This window comes from Sus scrofa, chromosome 13, assembly GCF_000003025.6.
Source record: "Sus scrofa isolate TJ Tabasco breed Duroc chromosome 13, Sscrofa11.1, whole genome shotgun sequence".
Classification (NCBI taxonomy): domain Eukaryota; kingdom Metazoa; phylum Chordata; class Mammalia; order Artiodactyla; family Suidae; genus Sus; species Sus scrofa.
In genome coordinates this window covers 126,080,667-126,100,887 of record NC_010455.5, presented here as the reverse complement: position 1 = coordinate 126,100,887, position 20,221 = coordinate 126,080,667, and the positions used below count along the sequence as shown (strand labels likewise).

The following is a 20,221-nucleotide window of genomic DNA, read 5'->3' as shown; positions in this document are numbered from 1 at the left end:
AATACTTAGTCTATATTAAAGAACCAGGACAAATAACAAAGAAATAACGAAAAACTGAATTTGTTATTTTTACCACCCCTGCCCTCACTATACATATTCCATCATGAACTTTTTTCTTTATGATAAATTCCACTTAAACCAGTTCCAGAGGCTCTGTCCCCAACTGTGGTTCAAAGCAGAATCTGGGTGTCTACTTGGATTTAGGCCCAAAGGATTTATAGCAGTGCAACATCACACCAAGTCATATCTCCTCTCAGCATTAGTCCTGCATATGAAATAGAAGAATAAGAATACAAACTGCAAAGGGATACTCTGAAAACAAAGTGGGCTGAGGTCTTGGGAACAACATGTCCAATAGAACACTAAGGGTACAGAAGGTCTTAGTGTGTTCTGTAAATGAGAGGATTGCAGGATTATACTAAGTGAGCTGAGACCCTACAGATATTAAGTAACAAGTCTTGGTCTCAGGATGAGGCTAGAGTTGAGTGGCTAAAGATAGGTCCTATCCTATAAGAAAGAAAAGGCTGAGGTTTGAAGGAAAGCTGAGCCTCCTCTGGGGACAGAAGCACCTCAGACCCCCATTAAAAGGGAAAATCCTGGAGTTCCTGCCGTGGCGCAGCGGTTAACAAATCTGACTAGGAACCATGAGGTTGCGGGTTCGATCCCTGGCCTTGCTCAATGGGTTAAGGATCCGGCATTGCCGTGAGCTGTGGTGTAGGTCGCAGACGCGACTCGGATCCCGAGTTGCTATGGGTCTGGCGTAGGCCGGCGGCTACAGCTCTGATTAGATCCCTAGTCTGGGAACCTCCATATGCCGCGGGAGCGGCCCTAGAAATGGCAAAAAGACCAAAAAAAAAAAAAAAAGGGAAAATCCTTAGCCCCCCACCCACCTTTCCAGATTTACCAAATCTGAACCTTTGGGAGCAGGGCCTAGTGATCTGCATTTAACAAACCCTTTGCAAGCCTCACCCGAATTCTTTCCCATACTTGATTTGAAATCTGCTGGCCTGGAATTTGGATATCAGGTGCTAATGCAAGTGCTAACAATAACCAGAATGATTTAATTAAAATCCCACAACTCTGAACACATTTAAGGAGAGCTCTTTACTAATGTATTCTAACCCAGTTCCCAGGGACAGGGAAAAGACTTTTCTCTCATTTGACAGTTTCACATTCTCACCCACGGTGCCAACAGAGCAAACACAATCCACTTCACTTGTCCTCATCTGTACAAATGGCAACCACATTTACCACCCTGAAGGGGTGCTGTGACTTTCCATTTTACTAGTGTTTATAAAGTCTTCTGATAAATCAACTGTAAGTTGGCATTATTCATAGCACCCTGTTGGAGATTAATACATATTCAATTAAAAAACATTGACAACAATACAGCAATATCCACAAATTAGCATTCATTACAGCAATGTATTATTCTCACCCTACCATCACAATTTTATATAAGTAGAGTTGTTTATATCTGGAGACTGTATAGTCCCTCTCCTTAATGAGGCGTAATCTTTTCTCTACGGTATCAACATTTCCTTTAGTAAGGTTCACATTGCACTTAGCTCAGAGTTCTCACTTTTCAGAGGAACTTCCTATTTGGTAAACACTAGGATAGGAAGCAAATATCTCTTTACTGAAGAAAGTCACGATCCTGAAAAGTATCTCAGACTCCTCCATTTGTCATTCCTTCCTCTTTCCCAATGACTCTGGACTCTAGCCAACCTTCACCATGGTCATGGCCATCACCCTAATGCAGGGTCTGGTCTGCCTCAATTCATACAGTAGACTCCAAACCACCCTACCATTGCCTCTTCTGACCAAGGCCTGCTCTGTTATAGAAAATCCATCTAAATAGAGACCAGGTGGGAGTTCCCATTGTGGCTCAGTGGTAACAACCCCAACTAGTATCCATGAGGACACAGGTTCAATCCCTGACCTCACTCAGTGGGTTAAGGATCTGGTGTTGCCATGAGTGGTGGTGTAGGTTGCAGATGCTGCTCAGATCCTGCGTGGTTGTGGTGTAGGCTGGCAGCTGCAGCTCTGATTCGACCCCTAGCCTGGGAACTTCCAAATGCTGCACATGCGGTGCTAAAGAAAGAAAAAAAGAAAAGAACAATAGAATAAAATAAATAGAGACCAGGTGTTTATCCTGTCTTTCATAAGATTCTTTACTGTTCTCTTATGAGAACTAACACAGTCTCAGATTAGAAAAATCCCCAAAATGTCATCTAAACAGCTAAAGAGAAGCAATTTACATATTTGAATTGGGGGAGTGGCTGTTAGGCACTCAGGGAAAGAAGAGCTGAGACTCAGGCAGGAGCAACAGTTTAAGCAAAGGGCTGTGACACTAGGTGTCTCTATCTATATAGTTCAGGATTCAGTTTTCTCCAGGGGCACCATCTGGTAGGTGGCTAAGACTCCACTGACGGAGGAATTCACCCTCCCCTCCCCCAGCCTTCCCTGGCCTCTCTCTCAGGCACCAGAGCACATTGTGCTGTACTTGGTTTTGCTGACTGCAGTTTCCTCCTCTGCATGAGCCTTTGACATGCATAGTTGAGGTTGAGGAATCTGTGCCTAGTGGGTTTGAGGTTTCATCAAGAGGAAAAGAAGGAACTTACGTGATTTCACTAAGTAACTATTTTCACTACAAAAAATTCCCATATTTATTTTTTCCCTGTTTGAAATGGTACTAAGGAAACACATGCCAGACTGCCATGAACAGGACTGTACTTTTCAAACAGTAGCAAGGGCTAAAAATAGAAAAGCTTGATTTCCTCAAGATGTATATAACTTCCTCTCCCATTTGCTTTCCCCACCACACTGAACCAAGGCACAGCAGTGTACATGTTGGACCCTTTGTATGTTTACAACAGTATTAAAAGCATCAAAAGGGTGATAAGCCCATGTATAATCCATACTCCATAGATGTTTCCAGAGAATTCTTATGGCCAAAACAAGGAATGAATCAAAAATCCACAACTATCAACCACATATCCCTTAATGAGGTTAAAGACTATGGGTGATGGAGGAATGTGAGCTGTAATCCAGCCTTCAAACAGTTTCTAAAAGGGGAATAAACAAGAGGATAATTGAAAACATTCAAACCTGTAAGTCCAGAAACCTCCATCTGGGGTTGAGGCCAGCTCTCCTACCAAATGTGTCATCTGGGGCAGCTGACTTAAGAAATCTAGGTATCCATTTCTGCATCACAGGAAAGATGAGCTGGATTATGAGCCTTTAAAAGGTGAGGCTCTACAATTCGTGATGTTAAGTGATTTCTATAGGTCTCCCCTATGGCATATTTTGATTCTGGCTTTATGATATATAGTTTGTAGTTACATAGCATAATTAAATCAGTCCCAAAAAAGGCATATATTCAGTGGCAGGAAAATGAAACGTAATTAACTGATTTATACATTAACTAATACATTGTAGCCTTTACTATGAACCAGATACTACTGGATACTCTAAATTCTTTACCTTAATTAATCTTCAAAATGACTTTCTAAGCTATTGTTCCCATTTTTCATGTGAAGATGGAACACAACTGATAAGTAATAGAGTAGGGCTTCCTGGCACTATACCAAACCACCCTGTCAATAGGGTCTGGAAGCAAAGAAGGGAGAGATCAGGATGAGCTGGTGGTATTAGAGGGTATGGATCAAGCTTTAAAAAAATGGGGAGTATTTCTCATCAGCTGAGAGATGAGGATGCTTCAGGGAGCAAGAAACACACAAGGGAAATTAACTCGGCATGAGAAGTTGACAATGAGGACATTGGTCTCACAAAAGAGAAGACAGAAAGAGCACAGTGGGAGGTGAAGTGTGTTTAAAGGTCTTGGAGTACTCTGAAAATCAACCAAGAGGGGAAATTTAATGTAGCAGTCAGCAAAAAGCCATAGGATGAAAATAAAAATTTTTGAAGACTAATTGGGTTAGCGAAGTACAGCTGAAGGAGGGGAGGGACCCATAAAGCAATGAGTTCTATTGTGAGATGGAGAAGGAATGAGATAGGATATCATACTGGGAAATGAAGAGACTAGAACAAACCTGAAACTCATTTTGAACAAATACATACAGATAGATAGATGACAGATAAATAGACAGACAGACAGATAGACAGATAGACAGCTCAGATGTTGGTGATAGATAATATTTTAAAAGTAAGACATATTAATAATGACCACAGATTTTAGAATTTAAGAGACAATGAAATACCTCTAATAGAATGAAAGTTTTGGGGGAAGAGGATGAGTAGAATTTGTGGACATGTTGAATGCAAAGAAGGTGAAGGTCTTCCCTGTGGAAAGATTTTCTATGAATAAATGGCACAAACATTGTCAAAGGAAGACATAGTGCCAAGAATCATAACTAACCAGTTCAAGCCATTGAGTAGACAGGGATCGAAGTTGACTCTATGAAAGTTGGGACTTCTACAGAGAGAAGACAGAAGGTCAAAAGGGAGAAGACTGAGTGGCTACCTAAAAAATTAGGGACAGAAAAAAAGAACAGGGTTCTGAGAGAACAGTTTCAGATCTAGCAGAGGAAACGTGGAAGTTCATTTTTAGTGAAAATTGGTGGAAGAAGGAGGTTCAAACCATTAAAAGTGTTTCCTGCCTAACAGAGGTAGAAGAACTTGTCAGAAAAAGGGCAGTCATTGGAGAATCAGGGGAGGTGGCAGAAACATGCAAGAACCATTTCAACAGAGTTGAAATGACTTAAGTTCATGATAATCTGGGGTTTAAATCCCAGTTTAGGGAAAGAAACAGGGTGGGAGAAGGAAAGGGCGAAAATTTCACTGACAGAATCTATAATAACAGAATTACTTCTTGGTAGTAGTCACCAGGCCCCAAACTGGTTTCTATCTCCACTGGATCAGAAGAGAATTAAAGTGACACTGTATGGCTTTCAATGAGCTAAAAGGAAATGATAACAATCCAACAGGCACATTTCAACTTAAGAAAATGGCTTGTTGGAAAATGAAAATAAAAATGGTGAAGTCTCCTAGATGTGCACAGTAAATACTCTTCTGGTGCACTATTTTTTATTTAAGTGTTTCATCATCTCTCAATGGAATATCTGAGCCTGAGCCAGGCAGGTCCTCTGTGAAGTTCTGAGGCAGGTCATATGAAGTCAGGATCTTGACTCTCAAGTCCCCATATCATAGTTAGCTATGGCTTGAATCCTCATATCTCTGTCCAGGGGAAAGTTGCTATTCTCTTTTTCAATATACATCATACATCCAATATACCATTGAAAGCCATGGAATTACTTATTGCTCTAAATAGAGAATTCATAATAGAATAGAAGCATATGGACTTTAAAATAATGTTACAAAAAATATATTTTTTAAGGTAAAGCTTTACTTACTGATGTAGACAGTGCTATCAAAATGGGTTATTTTCATCTGAGTGTCCCCAAAAAAACAGAAGATAAGAGAAATAGAATTTTCACACTTAATTCTAAGACCAAAAAAATGGAAAGATTTGGGTCTTAGGAATGATCTGCCCCCCAAAATATAACAACATATCATCTCAATGTGTCATCTACAGTTCAAAACAGGAGGTGGTTGTAGGACAGGCACAGACTCCTTTAAACACTAAAGGAAATGAAACAAACTATAGGGAAAAGATGGAATGGCTGAGCTGCTGCTCACTCTCTCTTTCTCTCTCTGGGGGACTCTCATAAACCGAATCCTTTACCTCCAGTAAAGCTACATTTCTTACAAAGTGAATCTTCTCTTTCTTGTGTCACCCTTATCCCCAAGTTTAAAAAAACAAACAAAAAACAAACAAAAAAACCCCACAGAAACATAGTTTATACCAGGCACCACCAATTTGACTTTTTCCTGCAGTAATAAAAATGGACATCTTTACTAAATTTTATTGGTGAAATAAATGTAAAAACAAATTTATAATGTTGGAAAGAATTCCATTTTAAAGGCCTACAAACAGCTTTCCTATATTTTAATGTCAAAGTACAATTCTCCAATCTGTAAAGACGCAAACAGTTTTTAAAAGGCTGAAGACAATATTGTAACAGAGTATTCTACAAATGAACTCATAAGACCACAGACTACCAAGTAATGATACTACCTAGAGAGGAACATGACAATTGGTATTTTCTATCCTTCACTGAAAAATAATATAAAGGAAGAGTAACAATAAAGCAGTGATGCTGAAAGAGAAAGAAACGGACTTGCATAACTCAGAAAAATGTAGGGTCTCATCACTACTAGGACACCTAATACAATGGAAACCTGTAATATTACCTCTCCTCTGCTAGCCTCAATCCCTTCACTAACACACGATGGAGAATTATCCCTACCTTCCCCTTCATAAGTTATTTAAATGTTCAAGGGAGATAAAGTATATGAAAGTCTTTCATTAAACACAAAGCATAAAATCATTTTATATATATATATATATATAAACACTCCCTGTCAGTTGGAATTTATGAAATTTGCAGGGTGAAACTCTTAGGTCAGACTCACGAAAATCAATGATAAAATATTGATAATAATGGCTTACCCCCTTCAAGGATTTGTATAGCTATTACATGCTATAATATATTTTCAGCTTTAAATATCTGACTTTTGAATGGATCAACCCAAATAAGCTATGAGCAGAAAATCTCCCCCAAACATTATAGTTCCAAAAATAAAATATGAGCTAATGCCCTAGGTTTTTGGTCTTGGCATCCTCTATTTCCACTTTTACCCCTTCTTTCAGATCAAGTTGTTTTATGCCTGTGTTGAGTGGATTATGTAAATTACAAAGGAACTAAAGGATCTGTGAGCCCAATAGGGCTTCCTTACTAAATCCATGGATAAGAAGTACATGGTACAATCCACGACAGGATTGCCAGGGAAGAGGCAGGAGGCCTGGATAGAAGATGTACTTATTTCCACTAAAGAATTACACAGAAAGCTATCTCAGTGGCCCTTGGCCACTAGCCACGAACACATATTGTTGATGACTTCAGCTGTTTTTTTGAGAATTTAAAATGATTTGCCTTCTCTCATTTGTAAGGCAATTGATACTAAGCCAAGAGGCTTAAAAGGCCCCCAAATGCATTTTGCTTTTGTTTTTATCAATTTTAAAATAAATCACTGCTTCCATGACACTTGGGAAATTTAAACAAGTCACCTCAACTCTTTGAGCCTTAATTTTGTTTGTATTTGTTAAATAGTATGCGTGCTATACTTTTTTTTTTTTTTGTCTTTTATCCTTTTAGGGCTGCACCCGAGGCATATGGAGGTTCCCAGTCTAGGGGTCTAATTGGATCTGTTGCTGCTGGCCTACAACAGAGCCACAGCAACACCAGATCCGAGCCACGTCTGCAACCTACACCACAGCTCACAGCAACGCCGGATCCTTAACCCACTGAGTGAGGCCAGGGATCGCACCTGCAACCTCATGGTTCCTAGTCAGATTCGTTTCTGCCATGACAGGAATTCCTGCTATTCTTATTTGTAAAGATCAAATTCAATAACATAAAGTATTTTGCACTTTGCAAATAAGTACAAAGTTACAAAGAGCTAATGTTTTATTAGTGTGACATTGAATTTTAGAGCCATCAGAGAGCTAAGATTATTTAACCTAAACATTTATTTTGCAGAAAGAGTTTGTGGGAATATTTCTTTCAAAAGGACCTAAAGTCCTCAAGCAAAAGAACAAGGGATGGGAGTTCCCGTCGTGGCGCAGTGGTTAATGAATCCGACTAGGAACCATGAGGTTGCAGGTTCGGTCCCTGCCCTTGCTCAGTGGGTTAAGGATCTGGCGTTGCCGTGAGCTGTGGTGTAGGTTGCAGACGCGGCTTGGATCCTGTGTTGCTGTGGCTCTGGCGTAGGCCGGTGCTACAGCTCCGATTCAACCCCTAGCCTGGGAACCTCCATATGCCGCGGGAGCGGCCCAAGAAATAGCAACAACAACAACAACAAAAGACAAAAAGACGAAAAAAAAAAAAAAAAAAAAAAGAACAAGGGATGGCATCATTAGTGCACCTTGAGTAGGTGTGGTACAAAGCAAAGGACAGCAATAACTAGACCAAAACTCAGCACAGAGATCAGTTAGCCCACCAAATAGTCTAACAGTACTATCACCAATATCTATCAGGCATATACAATATTCTCTATGTAACCTCACTACAACCCAAAGACATAAGTACAGATATTCCCATTTTACAGATAAGCACACAGGGGCATGAAAAGGTTAAGTAACATGACCGCGGTCACATAGCTAGTGAGTGATAAGCCCTATGTGAACCCGGGTAGTCTGGATCAGCACCTATGATGTTCACCATCATATTACGTTGTCCACGAAGCTTAGCTTGGCCTCAATGATGCAATCATGGAGGGCTTTCTGTGGTGAAGCCCTCAAGAGCAGTAGAATGAGCTTGAGATAAATAGCAAAAGGTAGCAATATCTAGGCTGACTTCAAACTGCCACACAAAAAGGGTGGGGGGTGGGGAGGCCTCTTGGAAAAGGAAGTTTAGGGTATATAATGAAAACCAGTCAAAATAGCAGTGAAATCACTTAATGAGTTCATTTTTTTTCTAATAAAAGGTGCTTTGCCATGTTCCGTGACACTCCTGGTAACATAGTCATTTGAAAAGGCATGAATAAGGAAATAGTGAAGGAGGAAACTGAAAAGGCTTGAGAATTCAGAGACCACATCACAGCCTGCTGCTGTGTACCAATGGGCATGTACTACAGGGAAAACAGGGGCTTTGCTACCTTCCAATGGATCTCAATAACTAATAAAACACTTTGATGCTTGTTGTTCTGCTCTTGGCATGTGAATCTAAGGGAAACCCATTCCCTGGCCAGCCTCCACTAATTAAACACACACAGTGACAACTGGATACACCCGCCCTATGGCTGCCCTGGTATTTAAAGGACTGTATGTTCCTGATCTAGATAAAAGATAAAAGTTTGCAGTGCAAGCTAGCAAGGTCTACCAAAATAGCAGATCCAGAGTCACCCCTAAGCATATTTTCTCCCTAAATTCAGGGATTATAAATTCATTTATAATTTGAGAGTACATCATCACCACAAAAATAAAAAATAAAAGAAGCAAGCAAACAAGGATTCTTCCATATGGCAGAACTGTTGAAAAAGAATACAAATAAGAAGAATGGAAAAATAATCCAAAGCCATAAAACAGGAGTTCCATAAGGAAGAAATAGGCAAGTGAAAAATCAAAATGCGTTTTTCCCAACATCACAAGAAAATCCCGCTTAGCCAAATAAAAAGTTGACTTCTTAGATCAAACAGATTCACTGAATGCTGAGCAGAAATATTGCAGTGAGGGCAAGGGAAACTATCTAGAAACTAATAAAACTGCTGAATTCCACTAAAAAAGCTTACAGAGGAAACAAGAGTTACTAAAGTGGGAAAAGAATCAGACTGGCATCAGATTTCTCATCAACAACACTGAAGACTAAATGATACAAAGTAATAACATAGAAATCTTTGTTGAATATTAATAAGGAAATTTGACCCTATAATTCTACTAGAGCCAAACTTTTACTTAACTATGAAGCTAAAAACCTTTTTTGAGAGTCATTTTCAGATATACAAGGACTCAAAAAATATATCACATATATAGATAGCCTTTCAAAAAAACTATTTGATAAAGAATTGCAAGAGAAAAATAAAAATTTTAAAAAAGAATCAGGATGATGAATTCAAGGAAAAAAAATAGCAAATAAGAAACAATGTAATAAAAAAATAAAAGCTATGGTTTATTAATAATGTGGTACAATTTAATGTGGAAAGTAATTCTTTATAAAGAAGTGCTTAAAGATTAATATGTTTCAATACAGTCTCCAAGCTGTTAACAGTACTTTAGTTGAGACAGAGAAAAGAGTGCTCAGACTTCATAAGGGGGATAAGGTGTGTAGTATGACTATCATAATTTTTCCTTGATAGAGAAACATGTTTGAAAATATTTAATTCATATTGTTTTATTTATTTACATTACTAGAAAAAAAAGGCATTAACTTTTTAGACAGAGCAAAAAATAAATATGTTTCAGCTTTCAAGCAATCACTAAAATTCTCAATGGGAAAGACAAAATGGAATAAAAACTTCCACTGACTCAGAAATAACCAACTGAAGTTTTGCTTAACTCTGGGTAAAGGAAATTTTCTGTAATATGTAAATACTGTAAAGTACTCCCTACAGCGAGACTCAGGAGCTAAAACAAAACTAGCCTCATTGGTTATCCCAACACACAACAGACGTGACCACAACAAATTTCACTGCTGGATGCCTACATGTGTCCTGAATTATTTCAATGTAGCGGCAACAGTGGTAATTGGGTTGATATGGTCAAATAAGTGTGTGTACACATATTCCACTATAGATCTCAGGAAAAAAGGTTACCTTTTTAAAACAGGGTCTTAAAAAACAATGAAGAAAAATTATGACAGTTCATGAAAAATGGTCAAATTACTAAATGAATCATTGGAATACTCCCTATTGGCTCTGGCTGCTACTTTCAAAGAAGTTTTTATGTTTAGATACCAGAAATCTCTCTTTTATCATCTGAATACCCAACTGGAGGATAATTCAGAGCACAAGGCAGAGGAAATCCTTGACATTCACCCCTAGAAATTCACAGTGACCAGAGCCTGTGAAATGCCTAAGAACCTACCACCTCTGCTAAACTGACCCTGACCTCCACATGTGGACCGTAAAAGGAGGAGATAATCATGAAGCAAGCTGCTGCTGCTACTGCCGTTGCCAGGGTCACAAACAACCTTACAAATCAACTAGGGCCTCATTAACCCAAGGCCCAAAGGAACAAGGCAAAAGGCCAGGAAGAAATAAGCATATCAATCACTCCTTTGGTATGTTTTCATGGATCAAGTTATGTTTGTATCCTCACTGCACAGGAAGGACAAGTACTTCATAGCAGATTAAAACTTCTGCTGACAATTCTGGTTTTGCTCTAGCAATACCACATCTCCATTCTTAATTTACGAAGCCTGGATCCCCTTTTGCACCCTGCCTCTTCCTTCCTCACCCCACTACCAGGCAGCAGAAGGGATGAGCTCTATGGAAGGGTATGTCCAAATCATATAAAGCAAGGCCTGCTCCCTATTTCTGTGAGCTCATGAATGAATGTACGCGTGGCTGTGGGCCTGAGTCCTCTACGTCTACAAAGAAAATCCTTTCATCCCATACCTTGTTTCATGATAGTCCTAGACTAAGGGTCACACAATACAGATCCCAGGGCCAATTCTACCAAAGCATCAGTAGGTTTGTAAGCTATTATTGACAAATTAAATATACACAATAAGTAAATGGATAAATGACTGTAATCCACCATTCGTCTTACAAGTATAAGATCTTTGAAACTGTTTTCACAAGGATAGAAATGAGGTGGGCTAAAAACTTTTGGAAAATGACTTTAAGAAAAGACCTTAAATGATTTCAGAAGTTTTCTCTTCTTCCTTCTTTTTTCAGCAAACTCTGGGCATTTCCCCAAGTTCAGTGCATAGCTCACAGGACACTATTTTCACCTCTTTCAGGAGCTTTATGACGACTTCCTTGAGGTAAACCTACCTACACATCTCTCTCTCTCCTGGCCTGACACTCTGAATATGCATCATTTTCTAAGAGCGTAGGAAGAAAATCAGTGTGAGGAAACCATAAAGGGATGAATTTCAGTTCAATGAGAGAAAGATATTGTTAATACTTAGAGTAACCAGCAATGGACAAAACAGTCTGCTCCCTGAGGGAGGGGCTGAAGTTACTTTTCAAAGGCAGCCATCCTGCCTGGATGGATGGGAAAGGAGATGGGACCTGGATGGGTAAAAGCCCTGTATCACAGGCATGTGAAAGTAAGCCATGGTCTGTATCACAAAGGGGCAGAGTGATGAGGCAACAGCTGGAGGTCATGAAAAAAAGCCAAGCAGAGATGTCATAAAATGAGGAAATTAAATATAGGGCACCTGAAGTCAAAGCCATCAGGTATCAGCGAGTAAATCCCTGAGGAGCTCCAGGAAGCCTACTAGACAACACACCCCTATTTGCACAGGGCTTCCCACAAGGGATGAGAGGGCTCAAAGCACCACTTGGCATCCCACAACAGACCTGAGGATGGCAACCTTATATTTAAAAAAACAACAAACACACACAATGATTTCAGAATATTCCTCAGAATATTCTGTATTCCTATTCTTCTTGGGGAGTGCCCGTCGTGGCTCAGTGGTTAGCGAATCCGACTAGGAACCATGAGGTTGTGGGTTCGATCCCTGGCCTTGCTGAGTGGGTTAAGGATCCAGCGTTGCCGTGAGCTGTGGTGTAGGTTGCAGACTCAGCTCGGATCCCGCGTTGCTGTGGCTCTGGGGTAGGCCAGCAGCTACAGCTCTGATTCAACTCCTAGCCTGGGAACCTCCATATGCTGTGGGAGCAGCCCAAGAAATGTCAAAAAGACAAAAAAAAAATTTAAAAATATTCGGGTTCTTCTTACTTTATTGCCTATAAAGCCATTCCCCCATCTGAAAATTAAGATCCTAATTGGTCATCAAAGTTCAGTTCAATCAAAATTGTTTCCAAGAATCCTACTTGCATGTTTCTAGTCATAGGTAATTTATTACCCCCATCCTCTAACACAGAACAGGAATTAAGATTGTACTTCTGATCGAAACATGATGACTGAAGCATAATTTTCCATGAAACACTTTATTTTAGAATTTGTCTAAATATGCATCTCCCAAGCTTGCACCAGAGGTTATTACCTGATCTATTCCTTTGCCATCAACATTGCCTCACATGTAATAGCCACCCATACACATTTTATTAAATTGAAAAGAATTAGATGATTCAAATAATGGAAAGGCCCTTGAGTTATGATCTCTAATTCCCTTGCAAATTCTATGACATATGCTCCCGCTTTAAAACTATTCTAAACAACACTACATGTCTGCCCCTTGACTGGCTGAAACAGAAAGGAATTACCAACTGTGGCATCAGATCAAACAAAGCTAAGAATCCCAAGACTGAGACTCAGAACTAGAACCATGATGCCAAGTTCTAAGGCAAATATCTCTAGTGTATGTGTTTGACTTATAGAATGTATTCAATTTATCATAAATGAATGAACAGCAAAAGGATAAATAAAGTGACAGTTAAATGGTCACGCCAAAACTTATAGACTCTGAGCTCAAACAGATAATAACAGAAAAAAAAATCTCTCATTAATTTTCCGAGACTTGGAATTCCCGTCCTGGCTCAGTGGAAACAAATCTGACTAGTATCCATGAGGATGCAGGTTTAATCCCTGGCCTTGCTCAGTGGGTAAAGGATCCAGAGTTGCCCTGAGCTGTGGTATAGGTTGCAGACATGGCTCAGATCCCACATTGCTGTGGCTGAGATGTAGGCCAGAGGCTATGGCTCTGATTTGACCCCTTGCTTGGGAACATCCATATGCTGTGGTTGTGGCCCTAAAAAGACCAAAAAAAAAAAAAAAAAAAAAAAAAAATCCTAGACTCATCTTTACCTATAAAAGTGAGAATCCTCAAAACAAGAAATCTTGTCACTAAATATTCACATTTTGCAAAGGAAAAAAAATTAGAGCACACATCAAAAATTTAGAGTCAAGCAAAACTCCAAAAGCATTTGGTCCTTCCAAGCAAGTGCGTAAACCTTTCATCTCATCTAAATCTCAGAGCCTTGAGAGGCCTCAAGCAAAACCATGTGCACAGTGAGAGGCAGGGCAGATCGGGAATCAAGATTTTTCAAAAGGGCTCTGTCAGGAACCACAGGATCCACACCTTCTTGGGTCTCAGTTTCCCCATTTGCAAAGAGAGGAAATCATTTCACTTAGCAAGTACTTCAAAAGGCAGTAAGTAGATGCCTGGCGCCAGGGTTGGACGACATGATCTCTTAGGTCCCTTTCAGCTCTGAAAATCTTATAATTCTTATAGTCACAGTTAGTAGAGGTTCTTTTGGCTCTGACCTGAAAATTTGGCTGGAAACATAAACAGACTTCTACATAAAAACACACATTTACCAGCTATAATTTGGACTTGGCAACAGGAGTTTTCACCATGGCTGAGAGGAAAAAGCGCAAAATTTTCTCCAGTGACTATATTCCTTGGGGCTCCACTGCAGGTCATATCTAAAGCTGGGGCAAATATGGCCAGAGTGGGTCCAAGCCTCTATCACATCACATCACTATCAAACAAGGAGAGGAAACACCCATTTTCTTTTGAACTTGCTGATAATTTTCCATATATTCAAGTACATCATGCCTCTCCTACCAGATTTGCCCTTTTCCATTTGGCAAACTCCGTTTTATTTTTTATCCTTCTTCCTTCTGTTTTACTGAGAACACAAGCCAACATGGCAACAGGCTTTTTGTTTATTTCCTTCCTTGTCAAAAACAAAGTCATGGTTTGGATATAGTTACCAAGACAAGGGCCATACAGAAAAGAAATAGAATTTTTATAACTTTATGAAAGTCTCATGTTTGAATTTTTCCTAATGAAACCCTTTGGGAAGGCTTATTATTATTCTTGCTCTTGCTATTTTTATATGGTGACAATTATAACATCAAAATGTCTGTACAGTGGTTATAGTTTAGCACTTTCAAATCCATCTGTATTTCATTTAATTATTAGAAGTAATACAGTACCTTATTTTTAATTATAGAGAAACGTGAGCCTTAGTGTGTGACCTGTTCAAGATAATGTGGCTAGAAAGAACGGCTCAACTAGTGTTCAAACACAAGTCTTCCATCACAAGGTCAAGTAAACTTTTCAGAGCTTAAGATTTTAAATGTTTACAAAGATAGTTTCATAGCTATTCAAGGAAGATAGATTACATAAAGTGATTGTATAAATAAAGCAATACACAAAGATCAGCCCCCAACAAAATGAGAGCAAAGGAATATAAGAAGCAAACTTTAAGGGTTTTTTAATTGTTAATAAAAAATGACTAAAAGTAATGAAAATCATATTATTTTTATTTACCAAGGGATCTACCTGTTGCATAAAATAAATATGTATGTTGCAGGAGTCTTATCCATTTCTGGCAAGTGATCTTTGATTTTATTAGCCACGGCAAGATAAAATGTAGAAATTAATGACATATATATGTAAAACATACTGTTTTTAATAGCCTTTAAAAGACTTGGTCCCCAAACTTAATTAGAGCTTACTGGTTATAACTGGAACTTACAAATTTCAACTGACCAATAATAGGAAGAGCTTATTCTATTACTTAAGACCTGCTATATGAAAGCATACATCCCAAAACATCCACATGGCTCATTCTTTCCTCTTGTCCTCCAAGTCTGTGTTTAGGTGTCACCTTCTTGATAGGGTAAGCCCTATCTCTTTCCCTTTCCCATGACCTGATCTCATAGCACTGATCTCATTCTGATGAACATTTTAACGTATGTATTTTATGAGGGCAGAACCCTGTCTGTCTTTTTTGCCATAGAATTCCTAGTGCTATAAAGGATGACACAGAGCACAGAAATATTTGTTGAATGAATGAATGATTTCTTCCTTTGTCTTCCCTCAAGAAGAGGGTTAGAAGAAAGCAAGCCAGAAAATGCACTAAACTATTTCAGCATTTACCTTCTATGGCTTTTCCTCTTTAAAATGTACTATGGGGAATCTTAAACTTACACAAAAGTAGAAGAAATAATGAAATAAAACTCCATTCACCCAACAATTATCAACTCATAACTAGTATTTTCTCACCTATATTCTCACTCAGTAGCTCCCTATTCTTTTTATTTTAAATCAAACACCAAACCCTATTCCATCTCATTCACCAATCTTGCCAACATTTCTCTAAAAAATAATAATTTTTTCTTTAACATTTCTATAGTAAGAACATCACCTCTAAAAATATGAATAATTCTGACTATTATTTAGTTTTCCTTCCAGGTGTAACTGACATTTAACTGCCTAAACAGCGGCAGCTGGTCAGCAGTGCTCCTACATGCTTCTGACTCCAGCTCTGGGTCACTATGCTATCAACGCTCCCTGGAGCACAATACTTCTGAAGAGTCAATACAAACTATACTGTGCATGCCTGACCTCACTCAGAAGGGAAAACCCTAAGAATTTTTGCTACTGCTTTTGCTAGAAAGATGTTGCTGACCAATTAGTACCCACAGTGACCAACCAGAGCCTTAAAATATCAGCTTTACTCATTTAGAATGCAACATTTGTGAATAGAGAAATGAGGCAACAAAAAAGCATCGTTGTGTGTCCCCAGGATAACAAGAAAATGTGGACTTCTCAAATAGCATTCCTAAAGAATAGCTTTCAGTTTTGAAATAAAATTAGCAGGTAAAAGGATTTCCAGGGCTTCAGAGTGCAAGCCAGCAGAACTCTGAGAAGCTTGAGCTGGGCATTTTGCATTAAAGTGCCTTAGCTCTTCGTGAATTGTAAAGCTCTCTGTAGGCTCTGGATAAATGTTTATCCACCACAGAAACAATCTCAGAATTCATGATTCCTAGCATGGCTTATAAACACAATTTCAACCACAGATCCTACCTGTGCCCTGAAAGCACCGTCATCAAGGGGCGGTGGAGGAGGGAAGTTTCCAGATCCAGATGGGAGAGCACTGGAATCATCTAGAGGTGGAGGTGGGGGTGGAGGAAAATCACCTATGGAAAGGAAACACAATGCAGTAAATACAGATGCAATTTCACAGCACTTAAAAAATATAGAGTCCCCAACTCATAATGGTTCGACCTATCATTTCTCAACTTTACAAGTGCAAAAGTAACAGACATTCAGTAGAAAACATACTTCGAATTTTGATTGATGCCTGAGCTAGCCATATGAGGGAGAATATTCCTGTGATGCTGGGCAGAGGCAGGCAGACATAGCTCCAGGTCGTCCATGCAATCTCCAAGGTGAACAACCAATATGCTTATAACCATTCTTGTACCCATACAAACATTGTTTTTCACTTTCAGTACAGCGTCCAATAAATTACATAAGAAGGTCAACATTTCATTGTAAAATAGGCTTCATGTTAGATGATTTTGTTCAATCAGAAACTAAATATAAGTGTTCTGAGCATGTTAAAGTAGGCTGGCTAAGGTGTGGTGTTTGGCAGGCTAAGCGCATTAATGCATTTTTGACTTAATATTTTCAATTTACAGTGGTTTTATCAGGATCTAACCCCATCACAAGTCAAGGAAGATCTGTATCAGCTGGCATTTTACTGCTTTCTAACTGGCTTTGATACATGCCTTTTTGTCCTGAGTAGCAATTATTGCCTATTTTAGTTCTCCTCATTTTAATTAGCAGTCTTAACTTTCAGGAGAATGAGAACCAGATTTGATACTTAAAAGTGACATAAAAGTAAATGTAGAGTACATTTAGCCAAAACAGAGAAGGTGCTTTGGGCGGTAGATTACTGAGGTATATGAGACTTGGTGTTGGTCCTCATAAATTTTCAGTCAAATAGAGGAGGAAAAAATATGTAAACAGGTAAGGTAACAGAAGATGGATTTTATTAAGATCTACAAATAAACTCTTCTGGAAGTTAAGATAAAGGAAGCTATGTCCAGTTGGATGAACAAGGTAGCTTTACTGGAGCATTTAAATAGCCCCTGAACATTATGATGTAGAGTAAGTCCATGCTAGGCAGAAAGAAAGGGAAATAAAGGCATAATGGTAAAAATAAATTTTAAAAAATCAGGGTCTAGAAAATAAAGAGCAAGGTATGATATAGTATAAACAAAGGAATGTAAAATAACATTAGTAGGTTATAAAAATTAGTATAAAAATAAGCTTCTCAGTGTACTACACATCTAGCAAAGAGGTTGAATTTTATCACACATGCATGCAGTGAGGATCCATTAAGGATTTCGGAGAAAGAAACACTTCTAAGAATATGATTTACTAAAAACTAATCTAAAAGTATGTCCAGGACAGATTAGGAGAAGTAGGAATAAGAAATATCCAATTTGGAGATCTATGTACAATCCAGGCTTTAGGGTACCAGGAAACCCAACATCACTATAGGTTCATGGGATGGAATCTTTTTAAATACTTTCTGCAAGAAATTCAAATAAGAAAAGGAAAGTTTCATTTTAAAAATAAAAACAGAAAATAATTTCTCTATTTTTTTTTCCTTTTAAAAATAATATTTTAGATGTGTTGTGGAACTATTCACTACCACTCAATGAGTCACTTTTGGATAGTGCTAAAACGTCTCAACTTAGGTCTTCAGAAAAGAGTCTAAATTTCGCAGTGGAAGGATTGGTGACTTAGTTGTGCTGATATACATTCGAGATTGTTCATTTGAGCTGCATTTGCCTTATGAGTAGCCAACAGCTATCAAATCTAGCTCCTAGCCATATATTCAGCCTACAAGGAGTCAAACACACAACCTTTAGAGTATTCTGGTTTTTGGACTCTCACTATGCAACAGGCACTGTGCTAAGACTTTCCTAGGCTATCTTTTATTCCTACAACTCTTTCAGCAGTGATTCTGGAACTTTAGAGCTCACTAAGATACCTGGCAGATCTGTTTAAAACACAGATTGCTGGTCCCATCACCAGAGGCTCTGATTCAATACCTTATAATCTGTATTCCTAATACATTCCCAGATGATGCTGGTGCTACTGGTCCTAAGGACACACTTGAAGAACCACTGCGTTAATCAAAGTACCATATTGTTCTTATTTTAGACCCCACAGAATTGGAAGGTTCAAAGACATGTCATATAGAAGGAAACATGTCTACTTCTCTTATCACTCTAAGGTGTGCACCTTTGGAGACTGCTTTGCCCTATATCCTTAATATAAGTGTCATAAAACTTCATTAATTCCACCCAGTAGTTCTAAACTTTGGCTACATACAGGAATCATTAAGGAACCTTATCAAAAATGTTGCTGCCCAAACCCTACCTCTAACCAGTGCATTCAGGACATTGAAGATAGGGAAAGGAAATGAGGAGGAGGGGTCAGATGTCCATATTCCTTTACAACCCAGATAACTGTAATGTGCATCCAGGAGTGAGAAAATCAGTGGCCTTCATTTGGTCAAACAGCCCTAAAAAAACAATTAAAACCTGCCAAGTAAAAAGAACTGCTTCCAAGATCTTCAAGTCATATCATCAGATCATCAATGAAGTAAACCTATACACATGGGTTTAGGTAACAGCCCCTTTCATGTCTAACGCATAACTCTATTAGAGCATCTGTAAGACCTGAATGCATCTTTTGTGTTTGTGATCATTCGCTCCTAACAAGCAGAGCCCTCCCATCATTTATCTTTATAACCCCACCACTTGGCATGAGGCCTGGGCCATATTATCCCTCAATAAATGTAGATAGAATAACTAAGTAAATAAAAAGCCATGTGATCACTCAATTGATGTTTTTAAAAAAAATGACCTGCGGCAGACCAATCATTCACATAAATTGCAGCAAGATCTTTTGGGATCCACCTCACAGAGTTATAGAAATCAAAACAAAAATAAACAAATGGGACCTAATTAAACAGAAAAAAATTTGTTCAGAAAAGGAAACAATAAACAAAACAAAAAGACAACCCACAGAATGGAAGAAAATATTTGCAAATGAAGGGACCAATAAGGGACTAATCTCCAAAATGTACAAACAGTTCATGCTGCTCTACATAAAAAAATAATAGTAACCCAATCAAAAAATAGGCAGAAGATATAAATAGATATTGCTCCTAAGAAGACATGCAGATAGCCAAAAAGCACAGGTGTGGTATAAATGTACAATGGAATATTACTCGTCCAAAAAAAATAAAGGAAATAATGCCAGTTGCAGCAGCATGGATGGACCTAGAGATTATCATACTAAGTGAATTCAGAGAAAGACAAATATCATATGATATCACTAACATATGAAATCTGAAAAAAAAATGAAATTATTTAAATACAAAAAAAGACTCACAGACTTTGAAAACAAACTTATGGTTACCAAAGGGGGAAGGTAGAGGGAAGGGATAAATTAGGAGTTTGGGATTAACATATATACACCCTTCTCTATATAAAATAGATAATCAATGACCTACTATATAGCACAGAGAATGCTACTCAATACTCTGTAATAGCCTACATAGCAAAACAATCTGAAAAAGGATGGATATATGTATATGGATAACCGAATCACTTTGCTGTGCACCTGAAACTAACACAACATTGTCAATCAGCTATACACCAATAGAAAATAAAATTTAAATTAAA

The 20,221-nt window shown here is 38.4% G+C and overlaps 1 protein-coding gene across 6 annotated transcripts in view; it reads right to left on the bottom strand.

The window, feature by feature from the left end:
• Positions 1–20,221, bottom strand: part of LPP (LIM domain containing preferred translocation partner in lipoma) — a 696,555-nt gene that overhangs the window by 378,040 nt on the left and 298,294 nt on the right. For all 6 annotated transcript variants that reach the window (XM_021071250.1, XM_021071246.1, XM_021071248.1 and 3 more), the window contains one exon: positions 16,536–16,648. In XM_021071250.1, coding sequence (XP_020926909.1) covers positions 16,536–16,648 — 113 coding nt within the window. The remainder of the gene's footprint in view (positions 1–16,535; positions 16,649–20,221) is intronic.